At 44.6% G+C, this 16,780-nt stretch overlaps 1 protein-coding gene across 4 annotated transcripts in view; it reads left to right on the top strand.

Annotated features, from left to right (window-relative positions):
- The window catches only part of LOC115179981 (ATP-binding cassette sub-family C member 9), a 63,348-nt gene that overhangs the window by 9,945 nt on the left and 36,623 nt on the right, over window positions 1-16,780 (top strand). For 2 of the 4 annotated variants that reach the window (XM_029741805.1, XM_029741802.1), the window contains exons 9-17: window positions 4,599-4,784; window positions 9,041-9,205; window positions 9,693-9,848; window positions 12,089-12,223; window positions 12,486-12,648; window positions 13,375-13,415; window positions 13,546-13,688; window positions 13,873-13,981; window positions 15,205-15,312. In XM_029741805.1, coding sequence (XP_029597665.1) covers window positions 4,599-4,784; window positions 9,041-9,205; window positions 9,693-9,848; window positions 12,089-12,223; window positions 12,486-12,648; window positions 13,375-13,415; window positions 13,546-13,688; window positions 13,873-13,981; window positions 15,205-15,312 — 1,206 coding nt within the window. The remainder of the gene's footprint in view (window positions 1-4,598; window positions 4,785-9,040; window positions 9,206-9,692; window positions 9,849-12,088; window positions 12,224-12,485; window positions 12,649-13,374; window positions 13,416-13,545; window positions 13,689-13,872; window positions 13,982-15,204; window positions 15,313-16,780) is intronic. The other 2 variants (XM_029741804.1, XM_029741806.1) reach the window with 1 other exon arrangement.

Raw genomic sequence — 16,780 nt, forward strand, 5'->3', positions numbered from 1 at the left:
TGATAATACATGATCTAGGGGATAGAAAACAGTTATCCTGATAATACATGATCTAGACCAGGGGTGTCAAACTCAAATACCCAGTGGGCCAAAATGTAAAACCTGAACAAAGTCGCGGGCCAACATTGAACAAATGAACCTTTTAATATGGACCCAAACAAGTTTTGCTTTAACACTGAATATGGAACAAGCATCGCTTATTACCATACAATATATAATTTAATAGTGGAGACATGCAAAATCGAATTTCAAATGAAAAAACACATCAATGGCATTCATTTATTAAATAAATAAAATTTAAATAAAAATCGTATGCCTCTTCTATTTGCAGCCTTCTGATTTAAATACCAAAATAAACTTTTTCCACTGGCTAATAATTTTACAAATAAAATGATAATAAATCAATCAACCATTCAAGCCCATGCCTTGTAGCAAGAAAAAGTGCACAAAGAAAACGTTAATTATTGCACACTGATCTAATCTGATGTGCCCATTTTCGCCATTTTTGGGAAGGGATAGCGCGCTGACATGAATCCTACAGACGAAGAACCATATATGTGACAATTTTTCCATTTTAAGATAATCAGTTATTTTTATATTATTAATTGTGTGTACCACATTAGGTGTTTTATGGTTGACAAATAATTCACCATACTCATATCTTCCAACAACAATTGATATTTTTTTGTTATTTCAAAAAATACTTATTTTATTGCTGTTTTAATTTTTAGAATGTGGAAGAACAGTATATCTCCAGCGATGATTTCAGTTTGTGGAAGAACAGTATATGTGACATTTTGCATGACACTTGTAAGATGTCCTTTTTTAACACCTGATATGATGTTTTAAGTACTTTTAAGTACAGATGCCCTTCATGTAAATAACTTAAATGCAATATGTAGTTAATTAATTTGTATGGAGGTTCATTTAAAGGTGGTCTATCAACTTTAGCACTGATGACTTTTCTTAAAAGTTGAGTCATGAAATCTTAATCTCATTTAAAATGAAGCCCTCAATGTGAACATACCATAGAATAACTACAAAAATAGAATACAATTAAATTAATTCAATCAAAAGAAGCACAACTTGTACATATCAAATATGGATCAATGTGATGTGCCAATATGCATGTCCATTATGCAGGTCCCTAAGGTCAATATTACAAAACGTTCAGAAAACCATTCTCTTTGCGTTTAACACTATGATCAGCAATTAAGTTTTGAATTGCGTTAAACCCATGCTAAAGGCAATAAATGTCCTTCTGTACTGAGGTGACAGCAGTAAATAAGTTAACTGCTTAGAGTTAATGCTAAATGTGGTAACAGAGAGATGTACTGTATATTGTAATGAATAAAAAAAGGGAATCATTAGGATATTTTATTGTTAGAACAACATGTTGCATGTTGATGGGATGTTAGTAAACTATTTTCTGTGCAATACCTGTGACTTTTAACCACCTCACTGAGGTGATCTGTAGTCCAGCTGGTCGCTTGAGGACAGAATCTGGAAGGTGCCTGAAGTCTTCACATTGCATCCTCATCACCTTGAATGGTTTCGCTGGTTGTGCTTCAAGTATCATCTTTGAAACATCATCAGGTGTATGAAGGACTGACTCCTTGCACCTCTTCTCGATGGTGGCAAAAGATCGATCACAAGGAAGAAAAGAATGACCAGAGACCATGAGCTTCTGCTCAACTTGGGTAAAGTAACCCATAGAGACGAGCATCGACATCAGATTGAGCATCCGCCAGTTGTTATTCTGCCCACAGCATCTGTCACTGAAGATGATCAACTTGCGCACCTCTGGTTTGGTGAGTGGCGTGAATTTTGTCTTCACCCACTTCAATATGCAGCTTGCTACCTCAATGGACCCTCGGTGTGCAATCCCCTCATGCCAAACACACATGTATGCAGGATCTTCTTTTCCAAGTTCCTGGATGCAAAGGTTAAAATTTGACAGCTGCCGCTGATAGTAGACATTGGAGTGGGTCAGATTAGGGGTGTACATCACCCCCTATAGATCCACAGAAATGACATGGCAGTCAGCATTGGCTTTAGCCCACTCAGTGTCACTTTGAAGCTGTGTGTAGGCCTTTTCGGCTTTTCGATGGTGCAACTCACTTTCAACTGCAATCTTCCTCTTCTCCTCTTCAGATGTTGCTGCTGACATCTTAGTGAAGAATGCGTCACATTTGCCACAGGTGTCACTCCTGGGTTGGCCGAAATTGAGACTGCTGTTTGAAAATGTCCCTATAAACCCAGAATTTTGCAGATGATGTGGTATTCTTCTCTTTGTAGAACATATACATTTATTGATAGTAAAACATATACTGTAGCACATTCAGGGTATTGCTTGATCAGGACCCCCATCTTTCACACACTCCCAACCTATACACAGAATGAGTTTGTATTGCACCATTGTGTAACACTGCACTTTTAGAGTTAACGTTAATGTACGTATCATTACTGTCAAAGTTAAACTATGCAAGTGTTCAATATAGCTATTATAATAGGAGTTTTGTCCTATTTCTAACCTGTTCTAAGCCGGAGAGAATCAACGCTTGTTGTTTCTCGTATGGGACAGTGTAGAAACTGTTGAACAGATGCAGCTTGCGCTCATCAGTCAACTTTCCACAATCCTTTCTGCACGTCGTGGAACACGCTCTTCCCTGCAGGATACAGTGTAACGTTACATATAACTAGCTAGCTACTGTAGCCATGTCGAATCATCCGGTGGATGGACAAAAAGTAGCTAGCTATGTTTCTTCTATAATCTAGCAATAACATTTGTAACGATAGTGTATAAATTAGTAGCCAACGAACTTTAGCTAATATGTTTTCTCTATAGTTACAAATTAGACAACCCAGAACATACATGTTAGTTACTGTACTCTATAGCTAGCTAGCTTGATTGTTTGATATACGGTTCTTCCACATACCTCTTTTGGACAGCTTTTCACAGTTTTTTCTTGACCCTTACGATTTGTATAGGGTTTTCCCGCATTCCGTAAGATCTTCCTTTGCCTGTCTTTCCATTCTTTTAGTTTTGTTTTACGTTTCTTTCCCACATTTCGGCGATTTTCATCAGCAACAGAAAAGTTGTGCGCTTATCCGTCCATTCTGAGTGGTGCACATAAACGGTTATTCCACGAGAGCTGTTTTTTGAAAAATGTCACATATACGGTTCTTCGTCTGTAGGATTCAGTTGTAGCGTCTATGTTGCTATGACTACTGTCACAGAGGACAGGGCGTTTCTGGGTCCTGTCCTGATTGGCGCGCGAAAACAACAGCAGAGCATTATGGGATTCGTAGTATTAGCGGTGAATGCGCTGTATAATACCGGCGGGCCAGCTCCAGTAGTAATTTGGTATTGTCTCGCGGGCCAAATATAATTACCCCGCGGGGCCAGAGTTTGACACCCATGATCTAGAGGATAGAAAACAGTTATCCTGATAATACATGATCTAGGGGATAGAAAACAGTTATGCTGATAATACATGACCTTGAGGATAGAAAACAGTTATCCTGATAATACATGATCTAGAGGATAGAAAACAGTTATCCTGATAATACATGATCTAGGGGATAGAAAACAGTTATCTTGATAATACATGATCTAGAGGGATAGAAAACAGTTATCCTGATAATACATGACCTAGAGGATAGAAAACAGTTATCCTGATAATACATGATCTAGAGGGATAGAAAACAGTTATCCTGATAATACATGATCTAGAGGATAGAAAACAGTTATCCTGATAATACATGACCTAGAGGATAGAAAACAGTTATCCTGATAATACATGATCTAGAGGATAGAAAACAGTTATCCTGATAATACATGATCTAGAGGATAGAAAACAGTTATCCTGATAATACATGATCTAGAGGATAGAAAACAGTTATCCTGATAATACATGATCTAGAGGATATAAAACAGTTATGCTGATAATACATGACCTTGAGGATAGAAAACAGTTATCCTGATAATACATGATCTAGAGGATAGAAAACAGTTATGCTGATAATACATGACCTTGAGGATAGAAAACAGTTATCCTGATAATACATGATCTAGAGAATAGAAAACAGTTATCCTGATAATACAATGGATCCCCCGTGCAGTGACATACCATTCAATGGATCCCCCGTGCAGTGACATACCATTCAATGGATCCCCCGTGCAGTGACATACCATTCAATGGATCACCCGTGCAGTGACATACCATTCAATGGATCACCCGTGCAGTGACATATCATTCAATGGATCACCCGTGCAGTGACATACCATTCAATGGATCACCCGTGAAGTGACATACCATTCAATGGATCCCTGCTTTAATTGAATTAGAACATTCTGATCAGATTCTCTACAGTTAAAACTCTGTGTGTTAGATATATTACACTTGTATCCTATACACATGTCAAGCCCAGGATAGGTTTGAATACATCTCTAAAGACTGTCCATTATAATATAGTCTCGCAAACCAGACTCTGTAATCAGGGAGTCTCATCTTCACTCTGAGGTTCATTGTAGTGGAACTGTCCTGTGTGGTTGTAACCCTTCCATCCCCCATCCCTGTCCCTCCCCCTCCTAGCAGAATGCCGAGGACCCAGAGAAGGCTCCATCCATCTGGCGTTCTATGTACCGGGCGTTTGGCCGACCCATTCTCCTCAGCAGTACCTTCCGTTACCTGGCTGATCTGCTGGGCTTCGCCGGGCCGCTCTGCATCTATGGCATCGTCGAACATCTCAACAAAAAGCCCGTCAAGGAAGGGAGTGTGGTGTGTATGTGGCTGGAGTTGACAGGACTGCATAATAACATAACTGCCTCGTCAACGTTGGACCCCGTGTTTTTTGCTACACCATAATTACTGTTCCCATCAGCCCATAACTCTGCTCCTGGACCATAATTACTGTTCCCATCAGCCCATAACTCTGCTCCTGGTACCATAATTACTGTTCCCATCAGCCCATAACTCTGCTCCTGGTACCATAATTACTGTTCCCATCAGCCCATAACTCTGCTCCTGGACCATAATTACTGTTCCCATCAGCCCATAACTCTGCTCCTGGTACCATAATTACTGTTCCCATCAGCCCATAACTCTGCTCCTGGTACCATAATTACTGTTCCCATCAGCCCATAACTCTGCTCCTGGTACCATAATTACTGTTCCCATCAGCCTATAACTCTGCTCCTGGAGCATAATTACTGTTCCCATCAGCCCATAACTCTGCTCCTGGACCATGATTACTGTTCCCATCAGCCCATAACTCTGCTCCTGGAGCATAATTACTGTTCCCATCAGCCCATAACTCTGCTCCTGGACCATAATCATAATTACTGTTCCCATCAGCCCATAACTCTGCTCCTGGATCCCACCACTCAGAATGTACGGATAAGCGCACAACTTTTCTGTTGCTGATGAAAATCGCCGAAATGTGGGAAAGAAACGTAATTACTGTTCCCATCAGCCCATAACTCTGCTCCTGGTACCATAATTACTGTTCCCATCAGCCCATAACTCTGCTCCTGGCACCATAATTACTGTTCCCATCAGCCCATAACTCTGCTCCTGGTACCATAATTACTGTTCCCATCAGCCCATAACTCTGCTCCTGGTACCATAATTACTGTTCCCATCAGCCCATAACTCTGCTCCTGGTACCATAATTACTGTTCCCATCAGCCCATAACTCTGCTCCTGGACCATAATTACTGTTCCCATCAGCCCATAACTCTGCTCCTGGACCATAATTACTGTTCCCATCAGCCCATAACTCTGCTCCTGGTACCATAATTACTGTTCCCATCAGCCCATAACTCTGCTCCTGGTACCATAATTACTGTTCCCATCAGCCCATAACTCTGCTCCTGGACCATAATTACTGTTCCCTTCAGCCCATAACTCTGCTCCTGGTACCATAATTACTGTTCCCATCAGCCCATAACTCTGCTCCTGGACCATAATTACTGTTCCCGTCAGCCCATAACTCTGCTCCTGGACCATAATTACTGTTCCCACCAGCCCATAACTCTGCTCCTGGACCATAATTACTGTTCCCATCAGCCCATAACTCTGCTCCTGGACCATAATTACTGTTCCCATCAGCCCATAACTCTGCTCCTGGACCATAATTACTGTTCCCATCAGCCCATAACTCTGCTCCTGGACCATAATTACTGTTCCCATCAGCCCATAACTCTGCCCCTGGCACCATAATTCCTGTTCATCCCTCCTATGTTCTTATGTCCCGTCCATTACAGCTCAAGTGATTCAATTTGATACAGCAGACGTCTTGTTTGTGTGACACATTCCTCCATGTTGTTGTGACTGTTGGCTAGTTAGCTCCATAGAGATAAATAGTTTATTATATAGTTAGCTCACTGTCTGACGCTGTGGGTTGTGTCATCGACATCATACCGCCATGAGGGCGCAGCAGGGTGGTCTGCTCATCTTCTCATGATGACTCACTTCCTCTGTGATGTCACGAGGCGTCGACAGCGCCATTGTTCCCAACCCTGTCCCTGTCCCAGCCACCACGTCACCCCCATTAGACCAATTATATTATAGACACAAATGATCACACAGCATATTTCACACCCTCACACACACAGATACAGAAACACACACACACTTTCCTCAACTAACTTTTAAAGGAACACCAGAAATCCATTTAGGACACAGAAATAAACTATCCTGGGACCTGTGGGGAGTCAGCAGCACTGAACTGATGAACTAAGGTAGAGCATCATGTTAGAGGGATGAACAGAGGAATGTCTCTCTAAAGTAGAGCATCATGTTAGAGGGCTGAACAGAGGAACGTCTCTAAAGTAGAGCATCATGTTAGAGGGCTGAACAGAGGAACGTCTCTAAAGTAGAGCATCATGTTAGAGGGCTGAACAGAGGAACGTCTCTAAAGTAGAGCATCATGTTAGAGGGCTGATCAGAGGAACGTCTCTCTAAAGTAGAGCATCATGTTAGAGGGTTGAACAGAGGAATGTCTCTCTAAAGTAGAGCATCATGTTAGAGGGCTGAACAGAGGAACGTCTCTAAAGTAGAGCATCATGTTAGAGGGTTGAACAGAGGAACGTCTCTAAAGTAGAGCATCATGTTAGAGGGCTGAACAGAGGAACGTCTCTAAAGTAGAGCATCATGTTAGAGGGCTGAACAGAGGAACGTCTCTCTAAAGTAGAGCATCATGTTAGAGGGCTGAACAGAGGAATGTCTCTCTAAAGTAGAGCATCATGTTAGAGGGCTGAACAGAGGAATGTCTAAAGTAGAGCATCATGTTAGAGGGCTGAACAGAGGAATGTCTCTCTAAAGTAGAGCATCGTGTTAGAGGGTTGAACAGAGGAACGTCTCTAAAGTAGAGCATCATGTTAGAGGGCTGAACAGAGGAACGTCTCTAAAGTAGAGCATCATGTTAGAGGGCTGAACAGAGGAACGTCTCTCTAAAGTAGAGCATCATGTTAGAGGGCTGAACAGAGGAATGTCTCTCTAAAGTAGAGCATCATGTTAGAGGGATGAACAGAGGAATGTCTCTAAAGTAGAGCATCATGTTAGAGGGCTGAACAGAGGAATGTCTCTAAAGTAGAGCATCATGTTAGAGGGCTGAACAGAGGAACGTCTCTAAAGTAGAGCATCATGTTAGAGGGCTGAACAGAGGAATGTCTCTAAAGTAGAGCATCATGTTAGAGGGCTGAACAGAGGAATGTCTCTAAAGTAGAGCATCATGTTAGAGGGCTGAACAGAGGAACGTCTCTCTAAAGTAGAGCATCATGTCAGAGGGGTGAACAGAGGAATGTCTCTCTAAAGTAGAGCATCATGTTAGAGGGCTGAACAGAGGAACGTCTCTAAAGTAGAGCATCATGTCAGAGGGCTGAACAGAGGAACGTCTCTAAAGTAGAGCATCATGTTAGAGGGCTGAACAGAGGAACGTCTCTAAAGTAGAGCATCATGTTAGAGGGCTGAACAGAGGAACGTCTCTAAAGTAGAGCATCATGTTAGAGGGCTGAACAGAGGAACGTCTCTAAAGTAGAGCATCATGTTAGAGGGCTGAACAGAGGAACGTCTCTCTAAAGTAGAGCATCATGTCAGAGGGGTGAACAGAGGCATGTCTCTCTAAAGTAGAGCATCATGTTAGAGGGCTGAACAGAGGAACGTCTCTAAAGTAGAGCATCATGTCAGAGGGCTGAACAGAGGAACGTCTCTAAAGTAGAGCATCATGTTAGAGGGCTGAACAGAGGAACGTCTCTAAAGTAGAGCATCATGTTAGAGGGCTGAACAGAGGAACGTCTCTAAAGTAGAGCATCATGTTAGAGGGCTGAACAGAGGAACGTCTCTAAAGTAGAGCATCATGTTAGAGGGCTGAACAGAGGAACGTCTCTCTAAAGTAGAGCATCATGTCAGAGGGCTGAACAGAGGAACGTCTCTCTAAAGTAGAGCATCATGTTAGAGGGCTGAACAGAGGAACGTCTCTCTAAAGTAGAGCATCATGTTAGAGGGCTGAACAGAGGAACGTCTCTAAAGTAGAGCATCATGTCAGAGGGGTGAACAGAGGAACGTCTCTCTAAAGTAGAGCATCATGTTAGAGGGTTGAACAGAGGAACGTCTCTAAAGTAGAGCATCATGTTAGAGGGCTGAACAGAGGAACGTCTCTCTAAAGTAGAGCATCGTGCACAGTGCCGGTGTCAGAGGGCTGAACAGAGAGTTTAGGCTGAAGTACTGCAGGCGTGCATTTCTGAGTGACATGGAAAATTCCTCACTCATCTCACACTCTCTCACTCTCTGTCCTTCTCTGTGTGTGACATGGTCTGGGTAGTGACGGGGTCTGGGTAGTGTCAGGTCTTACTTTTTACCATCCCCTACATCTGCTCTAACCTACTATCTGTGTGTGTGTGTGTGTGTGTGTGTGTGTGTGTGTGTGTGTGTGTGTGTGTGTGTGTGTGTGTGTGTGTGTGTGTGTGTGTGTGTGTGTGTGTGTGTGTGTGTGTGTGTGTGTGTGTGTGTGTGTGTGTGTGACTGTCTATCAGGTCCCCTATTTCGAGGTCTACTTCATGTCGTCCAACGAGCTGCTCCAGAATACATCAGTGCTGGCTGTTCTGCTGTTCCTGGCCCTGGTGCTACAGCGAACCTTCCTACAGGCCTCCTACTATGTCACCATAGAGACCGGCATCAACCTCCGTGGAGCCCTGCTGGTGACTGACTGGAGGATTCTGGGATTTGTAGGATACTGCGTTACCGATTCTCCATCCTTTACCCAAAGTGTTCACTTGTTCAGTCTCTGTCATAGATTTAAAAGCTTTAGGTTGGCGTAGTCATTGGCTGACGGGAGTTTCCGCCATTGTTCAATTCATGACGGGGAGTGGGGAGGTACAAAAATAAAGTGGAGAATTGGGACAGCCGTAGACAGTCACAGAGGTGGAGAATCTGGACAGCCGTAAACAGTCACAGAGGTGGAGAATCGGGACAGCCGTAGACAGTCACAGAGGTGGAGAATCGGGACAGCCGTAGACAGTCACAGGGTGGAGAATCGGAACAGCCGTAGACAGTCACAGGGTGGAGAATCGGGACAGCTGTAGACAGTCACAGAGGTGGAGAATCGGGACAGCCGTAGACAGTCACAGAAGTGAATGTACTGTATCTAATAGGTTGCTAATGTCCTCTGTCCTGTCCGTTTCCTAGGCGATGATCTACAACAAGATCCTTCGTCTATCCACCTCTAACATGTCCATGGGAGAAATGACCCTGGGCCAGATCAACAACCTGGTTGCCATAGAAACCAACCAGCTCATGTGGTTCCTCTTCCTGTGTCCCAACCTCTGGGCCATGCCAGTGCAGGTGGGTTTTGACTAGATAGAATTCAGCTTATGTCGAAATTGTCAACAGTGTGTGCAACTGGTTAACTGAAGTCAGGTGCAGGAGAGCAGAGATGAGTGAACAGGCACACTTTATTTGGCAGAAGGAAAACAGTTGGACGCAACTGCGTAACGACACTCCCGCCAAAGGCAAAAGCGAATAGCGCACTCGTCACACAAATAATGTACAGCATACAATACCACAGGTTCCAAACAAGACCCGGCGAGAAACCAGCATAAAGCGCCACACAGGACACGTAACGAACAATTACACACACAGAAATGGGGGGAACAGAGGAAAATGTACACGTAGAGTGATGAGGGGATGTAAAACAGGTGTGCGGAAAAACAAGACAAAACAAATGGAAAATGAAAGGTGGAGCGGCGATGGCTAGAAGACCAGTGACGTCGACCGCCGAGCGCCGCCCGAACAAAGAGAGGAGCCGACTTCGGCGGGAGTCGTGACAGAAATGTACTTTTCGTAGCAGGTTAGGAGAATTTACGCAGTAGGTTAGAATAATTAACATATCAGGTTAGGAGAATTAGGTTAAGGTTAGGAAAAGGGTTAGGGTTAGCTAAAATGCAACATTATCAAAAAACTAAATCTAAATCTTAATCTAAAGAAATCAGCCAAGACCTCTACAAGCCAATTGTAGACCTCCACAAGTCTGGTTCATCCTTGGGAGCAATTTCCAAACGCCTGAAGATACCACGTTCATCTGTACAAACAATAGTACGCAAGTAGAAACACCATGGGACCACGCAGCCTCTACAGATGAACGTACTTTGGTGCGAAAAGTGCAAATCAATCCAGAACAACAGCAAAGGACCTTGTGAAGATGCTGGAGGAAACAGATACAAAAGTATCTATATCCACAGTAAAACGAGTCCTATATCGACATAACCTGAAAGGCCACTCAGCAAGGAAGAAGCCACTGCTCCAAAACTGCCATAAAAAAGCCAGACTACGGTTTGCAACTGCACATGGGGACAAAAATAGTACTTTTTGGAGAAATGTCTTCTGGTCTGATGAAACAAAAATAGAACTGTTTGGCCATAATGACCATCGTTATGTTTGGAGGAAAAAGGGGGAGGCTTGCAAGCCGAAGAACACCATCCCAACCATGAAGCACTGGGTGGCGGCATCATGTTGTGGGGGTGCTTCGCTGCAGGACGGACTGGTCCACTTCACAGATTAAAATGAAGTGGTGATCCTAACTGACCTAAAACAGGGAATTTTTACAAGGATTAAATGTCAGGAATTTTGAAAAACTGAGTTTAAATGTATTTGGCTAAGGTGTATGTAAACTTCCGACTTCAACTGTAAGTGCAGGTGGGGCCATGCTGTTAAGATACAATCTAGCTGGACATAGTCTCTATGTATGATCCGGCCAACAACCTGATCTTAAATTGGACGCCAAAGCATGATTTTGTTCCAGAATATGGGTTAACAAGTATGTATTTTTTAAGCCATTATCTGCCAGTACCAATATGACCGTAATATTGTGCATCAATAATATATCCCTAATATATCACTAATATATCACTAATACATCCCTAATATATCACTAATATATCACTAATACATCCCTAATATAGCCCTAATATATCACTAATATATCCCTAATATATCCCTAATATATCCCTAATAACTCCCTAATATGTCACTAATATATCCCTAATATATCCCTAATAACTCCCTAATATCCCCAATAACTCCCTAATAACTCCCTAATAACTCCCTAATATATCCCTAATAACTCCCTAATATATCCCTAATAACTCCCTCATAACTCCCTAATAACTCCCTAATATATCCCTAATAACTCCCTAATAACTCCCTAATATATCTCTAATATATCCCTAATAACTCCCTAATAACTCCCTAATATATCCCTAATAACTCCCTAATAACTCCCTAATATATCCCCAATATATCCCTAATAACTCCCTAATATATCCCTAATAACTCCCTAATAACTCCCTAATAACTCCCTAATGTATCCCTAATATATCCCTAATACCTCCCTAATATAGCCCTAATATATCACTAATAACTTCCTAATAACTCCCTAATAACTCCATAATATATCACTAATATATCACTAATACATCCCTAATATAGCCCTAATATATCACTAATATATCCCTAATAACTCGCTAATAACTCCCTAATAACTCCCTAATGTATCCCTCATATCTTTGTGTTGTGTTCCTGCTCAGATTGTGATGGGCGTGATCCTGCTGTACTACCTGCTGGGAACCAGTGCTCTGATTGGAGCTTCAGTCATCGTGCTGCTGGCTCCAGTCCAATACCTGATCGCTACCAAGCTGGCTGACACCCAGAAGAGCACCCTGGTGAGTCACCCTCTGTTCACGTTGAGCCACTCAGGTTGAACACTGCCTGCACCAATCCCTTAGATCGTAGTTTCACTGTCACTTTAGGTATGAACCTGCAAGCTTTACCATGAATAAATAGCCTACATTTGAGTGATTTCAGTTATTTTCTGTATATGTATATGATAAGGAAACAATAGCCTTTAAAAACAGTTGAAATTAGAAAATATTTATATTATTTTGTAGTTTAAATCTTCACTAAGGCATCGCCCTCTTCTGACAGGACCAGTCTACGGAGCGTCTGAAGAAGACCACAGAGATTCTGAAGGGGATCAAGCTGCTGAAGCTGTACGCCTGGGAGAACATCTTCTGTGACAGTGTAGAAGATACCAGGGGCAAGGAGCTCACCAGCCTCCGCACCTTCGCCCTCTACACCTCCATGTCTAGTGAGACACACACACCTTCGCCCTCTACACCTCCATGTCTAGTGAGACACACACACCTTCGCCCTCTACACCTCCATGTCTAGTGAGACACACACACCTTCGCCCTCTACACCTCCATGTCTAGTGAGACACACACACACCTTGGCCCTCTACACCTCCATGTCTAGTGAGACACACACACACCTTCGCCCTCTACACCTCCATGTCTAGTGAGACACACACACACCTTGGCCCTCTACACCTCCATGTCTAGTGAGACACACACACACCTTCGCCCTCTACACCTCCATGTCTAGTGAGACACACACACACCTTGGCCCTCTACACCTCCATGTCTAGTGAGACACACACACCTTGGCCCTCTACACCTCCATGTCTAGTGAGACACACACACCTTCGCCCTCTACACCTCCATGTCTAGTGAGACACACACACCTTCGCCCTCTACACCTCCATGTCTAGTGAGACACACACACCTTGGCCCTCTACACCTCCAATAAGAAACACACCCCTCCTCTGTTACTTTATAATAGATATCACATCCTTTCTTTTGAGCTGTGAAGTCACCTTCATTTTGTCCAGTAAGACACTCACACTGCTTATATTCTATATTCCTCATTTATATTTGGGGCTCAGCTTGACTTAAGTGCTTTGACGTTTGAAAATGTCTTTGTTCTCTCTAAATGCTCTCTGTTGTTACAAAATATGACCTCTTTTGCTCCCCAGTTTTCATGAATGCTGCTATCCCCATCGCTGCTGTGCTTGTGGTGAGAGTTCTCATCATTCCTGTATCCTGCAGGCCATTTTTAGGCCAATTGTAGCTAGTGTTTTTCCAGCTCTGAAATCTGGTAACAATACCAAACTGAGTAACTGTGTGTCCCTTTGTGTCCCTGTCAGACGTTTGTCAGCCACGCCCTGATCAACAAGTCCAAACCCAGCTCCTCGGAGGCCTTCGCTGCTCTGGCCCTCTTCCACATCCTGGTTACCCCACTGTTCCTGCTCTCCACCGTGGTCCGCTTCGCAGTCAAGGCCATGGTCAGGTGAGAGGCCTACTGAGGACGCCCAGGGATACTGAATACTGGATAGCTACCAGCTAGACAATCTGCTGGGATCTTATGTATCATAGAAGGGTTATTTATGTGTGTGTGTGTGTGTGTGTGTGTGTGTGTGTGTGTGTGTGTGTGTGTGTGTGTGTCTGTGTGTCCTATCATGTCCTATCCACAGCGTCCAGAAGCTGGGTGAGTTCCTGCAGAGCGATGAGATTGGCGATGACAGCTGGAGGAACGGAGACATGTCTGTGTCCCTAGAGGCCTGTAAGAAACACCCTGGGGCGGTGAGTACACACACACACACACCACCACTATTACCAAACACTGCCCCAATACAGGCCTGAGTCGTGTTTAGTAGGGCACACTGAAGCAAAATGGAAACTAAATGGTGTGTTTCGAGGTAGTCTCTTAGCGTTTCAGTCTGTTTATTCACTTTGGTCCCTAATGAACATGACCCAATGACTTATCTGTCCCTCTGCCAGAGCAGCTAATGCTAGCCATTCAGCCAGCACAGCACAGAGCCTAATCCAGGAGCTATTCATTTACACCCAGCATGGAATACAACTACTACTGTGTTACTACAGGGTTTAGACAGCTCCCAACACGGCTAATGGACTCATCAGGATGATATGATGGTTATGATGGTTTTCATCTGACCAAGTTTCAGATCCAACATGTGTTTCTAACTTCAAGCTTTTGGTGGAACTGCAGAGAAAGTGTCTGTTTGGCCAGAGCAGATCTGGTCTCTGTAAAAGGAGTAACTGTAACTACACACCGTGTCAATCTAGCAGCAGTGTTTCATGGGGAATCTCTCCCAGGAGTCGTTAAGTAGCTGGTTGCTGCTAGTCTCCTCATGTCTTCAGCTGTTCTCTGGACTTTGACAGGTTTATTTCTGTGTTGGACTCCTCAGAAGGAGTGGAGAGAGACAGAGACCAAGTGGTGGAGGGGTTAGTGTGAGATGGAGGAGCCATTTGTTTAGGGCTGAAGGAGGGAGGGAGGGAGGGATGGACGAAGGGAGGGAGGGAGGGAGGGATGGATGGAGGGAGGGAGGGAGGAAGGGATGGAGGGAGGGAGGGAGGGAGGGAGGAAGGGATGGAGGGAGGGAGGGATGGATGAAGGGATGGAGGGAGGGATGTCTTGGGGACGAGGGGTAGGGGATAAGAAGCTCCCTCTGGAGACAGTCTCAGTCAGGGTCTGAGAGGGGGTCCTCCCTGGAGGTTACAGCGGATGAGGGTTTATCACTGAATGCAATCCCTCTTTCTCTTTTTCTCACCCTCCCTTCATCTCCCTCTCCCCATTTCTGTCTTTCATTCAATCCCTCCCTCTCTCTCTCTCCCTCCATCTCTCCCTCCCTCCCTCTCTCTCTCCCCTCTCTCCCTCCCTCCCTCCCTCCCTCCCTCCCTCCCTCCCTCCCTTCCTCTCCCCTCTCCCTCCCTCCCTCCCTCTCTCTCTCGCCCTCCCTCTCCCCTCCCTCCCCATCTCCCCCTCCCTACCTCTCTCTCTCCAGACCAAGGCTATAAACAGGAAGCAGCCCCTGCTCTACCAGATGGACAGCTATGAGCAGCCAGCACGCAGACCACTGCGACCCAACGAGACTGAGGACGTGGCTGTCAAGGTCAGGGGTCAAAGTTCAACACCTCAACAAGCTCATTGGCCCTTCTTCTCAGGACCTGTGACACACACAGCACCACACACACTCGCTGACTGCATGCACGGACACAGGAACAGACACGTAGGCTATCAACTCACAGACAGGCTGTAGCTCACGTACATGTGCAGCCACGTGCACGCACGTAGACACATACACACGCAGAGGCTTCTGAGCTAGAGTCTGACAGTTGTCATCAAACCTTTACACTGGCCTTTTTGTCACATCCGCCCAGGTCATGTGACACCACAGATGTTACCACTGCCTATCTCTCACAGCAGATGTTTCATCTCTTGGCCTGTCCATTGTGTGAAACACACCCTGAGGAGAAGTCAACATTTACCGACGGTTTAAACTCTCAGGACCCACATCATGAGTCAGAGGCAGGGGATTCTCATGTGAACGGAGAACCCCGTGCCCTGTGTCATTAACTGACATGTTCTCAGCCCCTGTTCTGGTCTCTTTGGGGTCCACATCCTGTTGCTATCCCTGTGGACCCACAGCATTATTGTAGGCAGTCTGTTAATTAATGAGCTTGGGGGCAGCAGGAGGGTCCGAGGGTCAAATGAATGGGCTGCTGCTGTGTGTGAACCAGACAAATCTTCTTTCTCTGTTTCCTCTCTCATCTCACCCGCTTTCTCTCTCTGCCTCTCTCTACCTTCCTCTATGTTTCCAATCACCCCTTCTCTCTTCCTCTCTGTCTCCCATCACCCCTTCTCTCTGCCTCTCTCTTCCTCTCTGTCTCCCATCACCCCTTCTCTCTGCCTTTCTCTACCTTCCTCTCTGTCTCCCATCACCCCTTCTCTCTGCCTCTCTCTACCTTCCTCTCTGTCTCCCATCACCCCTTCTCTCTGCCTCTCTCTACCTTCCTCTCTGTCTCCCATCACCCCTTCTCTCTGCCTCTGTCTTCCTCTGTCTCCCATCACCCCTTCTCTCTTCCTCTCTGTCTCCCATCACCCCTTCTCTCTCCCTCTTTATTCCTCCCTCTCGCTTCTCTTCCATCTTATCCCCCCAACTCTTCCTCCCAGCTCACCCCTATCTTCCTCCACTCCCCCTCTACCTCTCTCTACCCCTATCCCTGCCTCCCTTTCAAGACTCCCCATCCCCTCTGGTCCCCACCCCCGTAACATCCGCTCTGTCTATTTACAAACTTAATTTACCAAGTCTCTTTTCTCAGCGGTAATAAGACGTCTGTCTTTCATTTTTAACTTGTATTTATTAGTTCTGTGTCACTGAATCTCAGATCTTGTGTGGTTTTGCTGTAGGGGATGAAAGGGGGGGCGATTACTGGCTATAATAAACAGTAGAATCGGACAAGACATAAAACACAACATAACTATGTAAACATGCTATTATATTTGCCTTAAAGATCTAAATGGTTAATTATTTCTATGTACACATACATATCTAAACCACCAGCTGGAGACCATAACAT

Source organism: Salmo trutta, chromosome 40 (genome assembly GCF_901001165.1).
Source record: "Salmo trutta chromosome 40, fSalTru1.1, whole genome shotgun sequence".
In the NCBI taxonomy this organism is placed as follows: Eukaryota; Metazoa; Chordata; class Actinopteri; order Salmoniformes; family Salmonidae; genus Salmo; species Salmo trutta.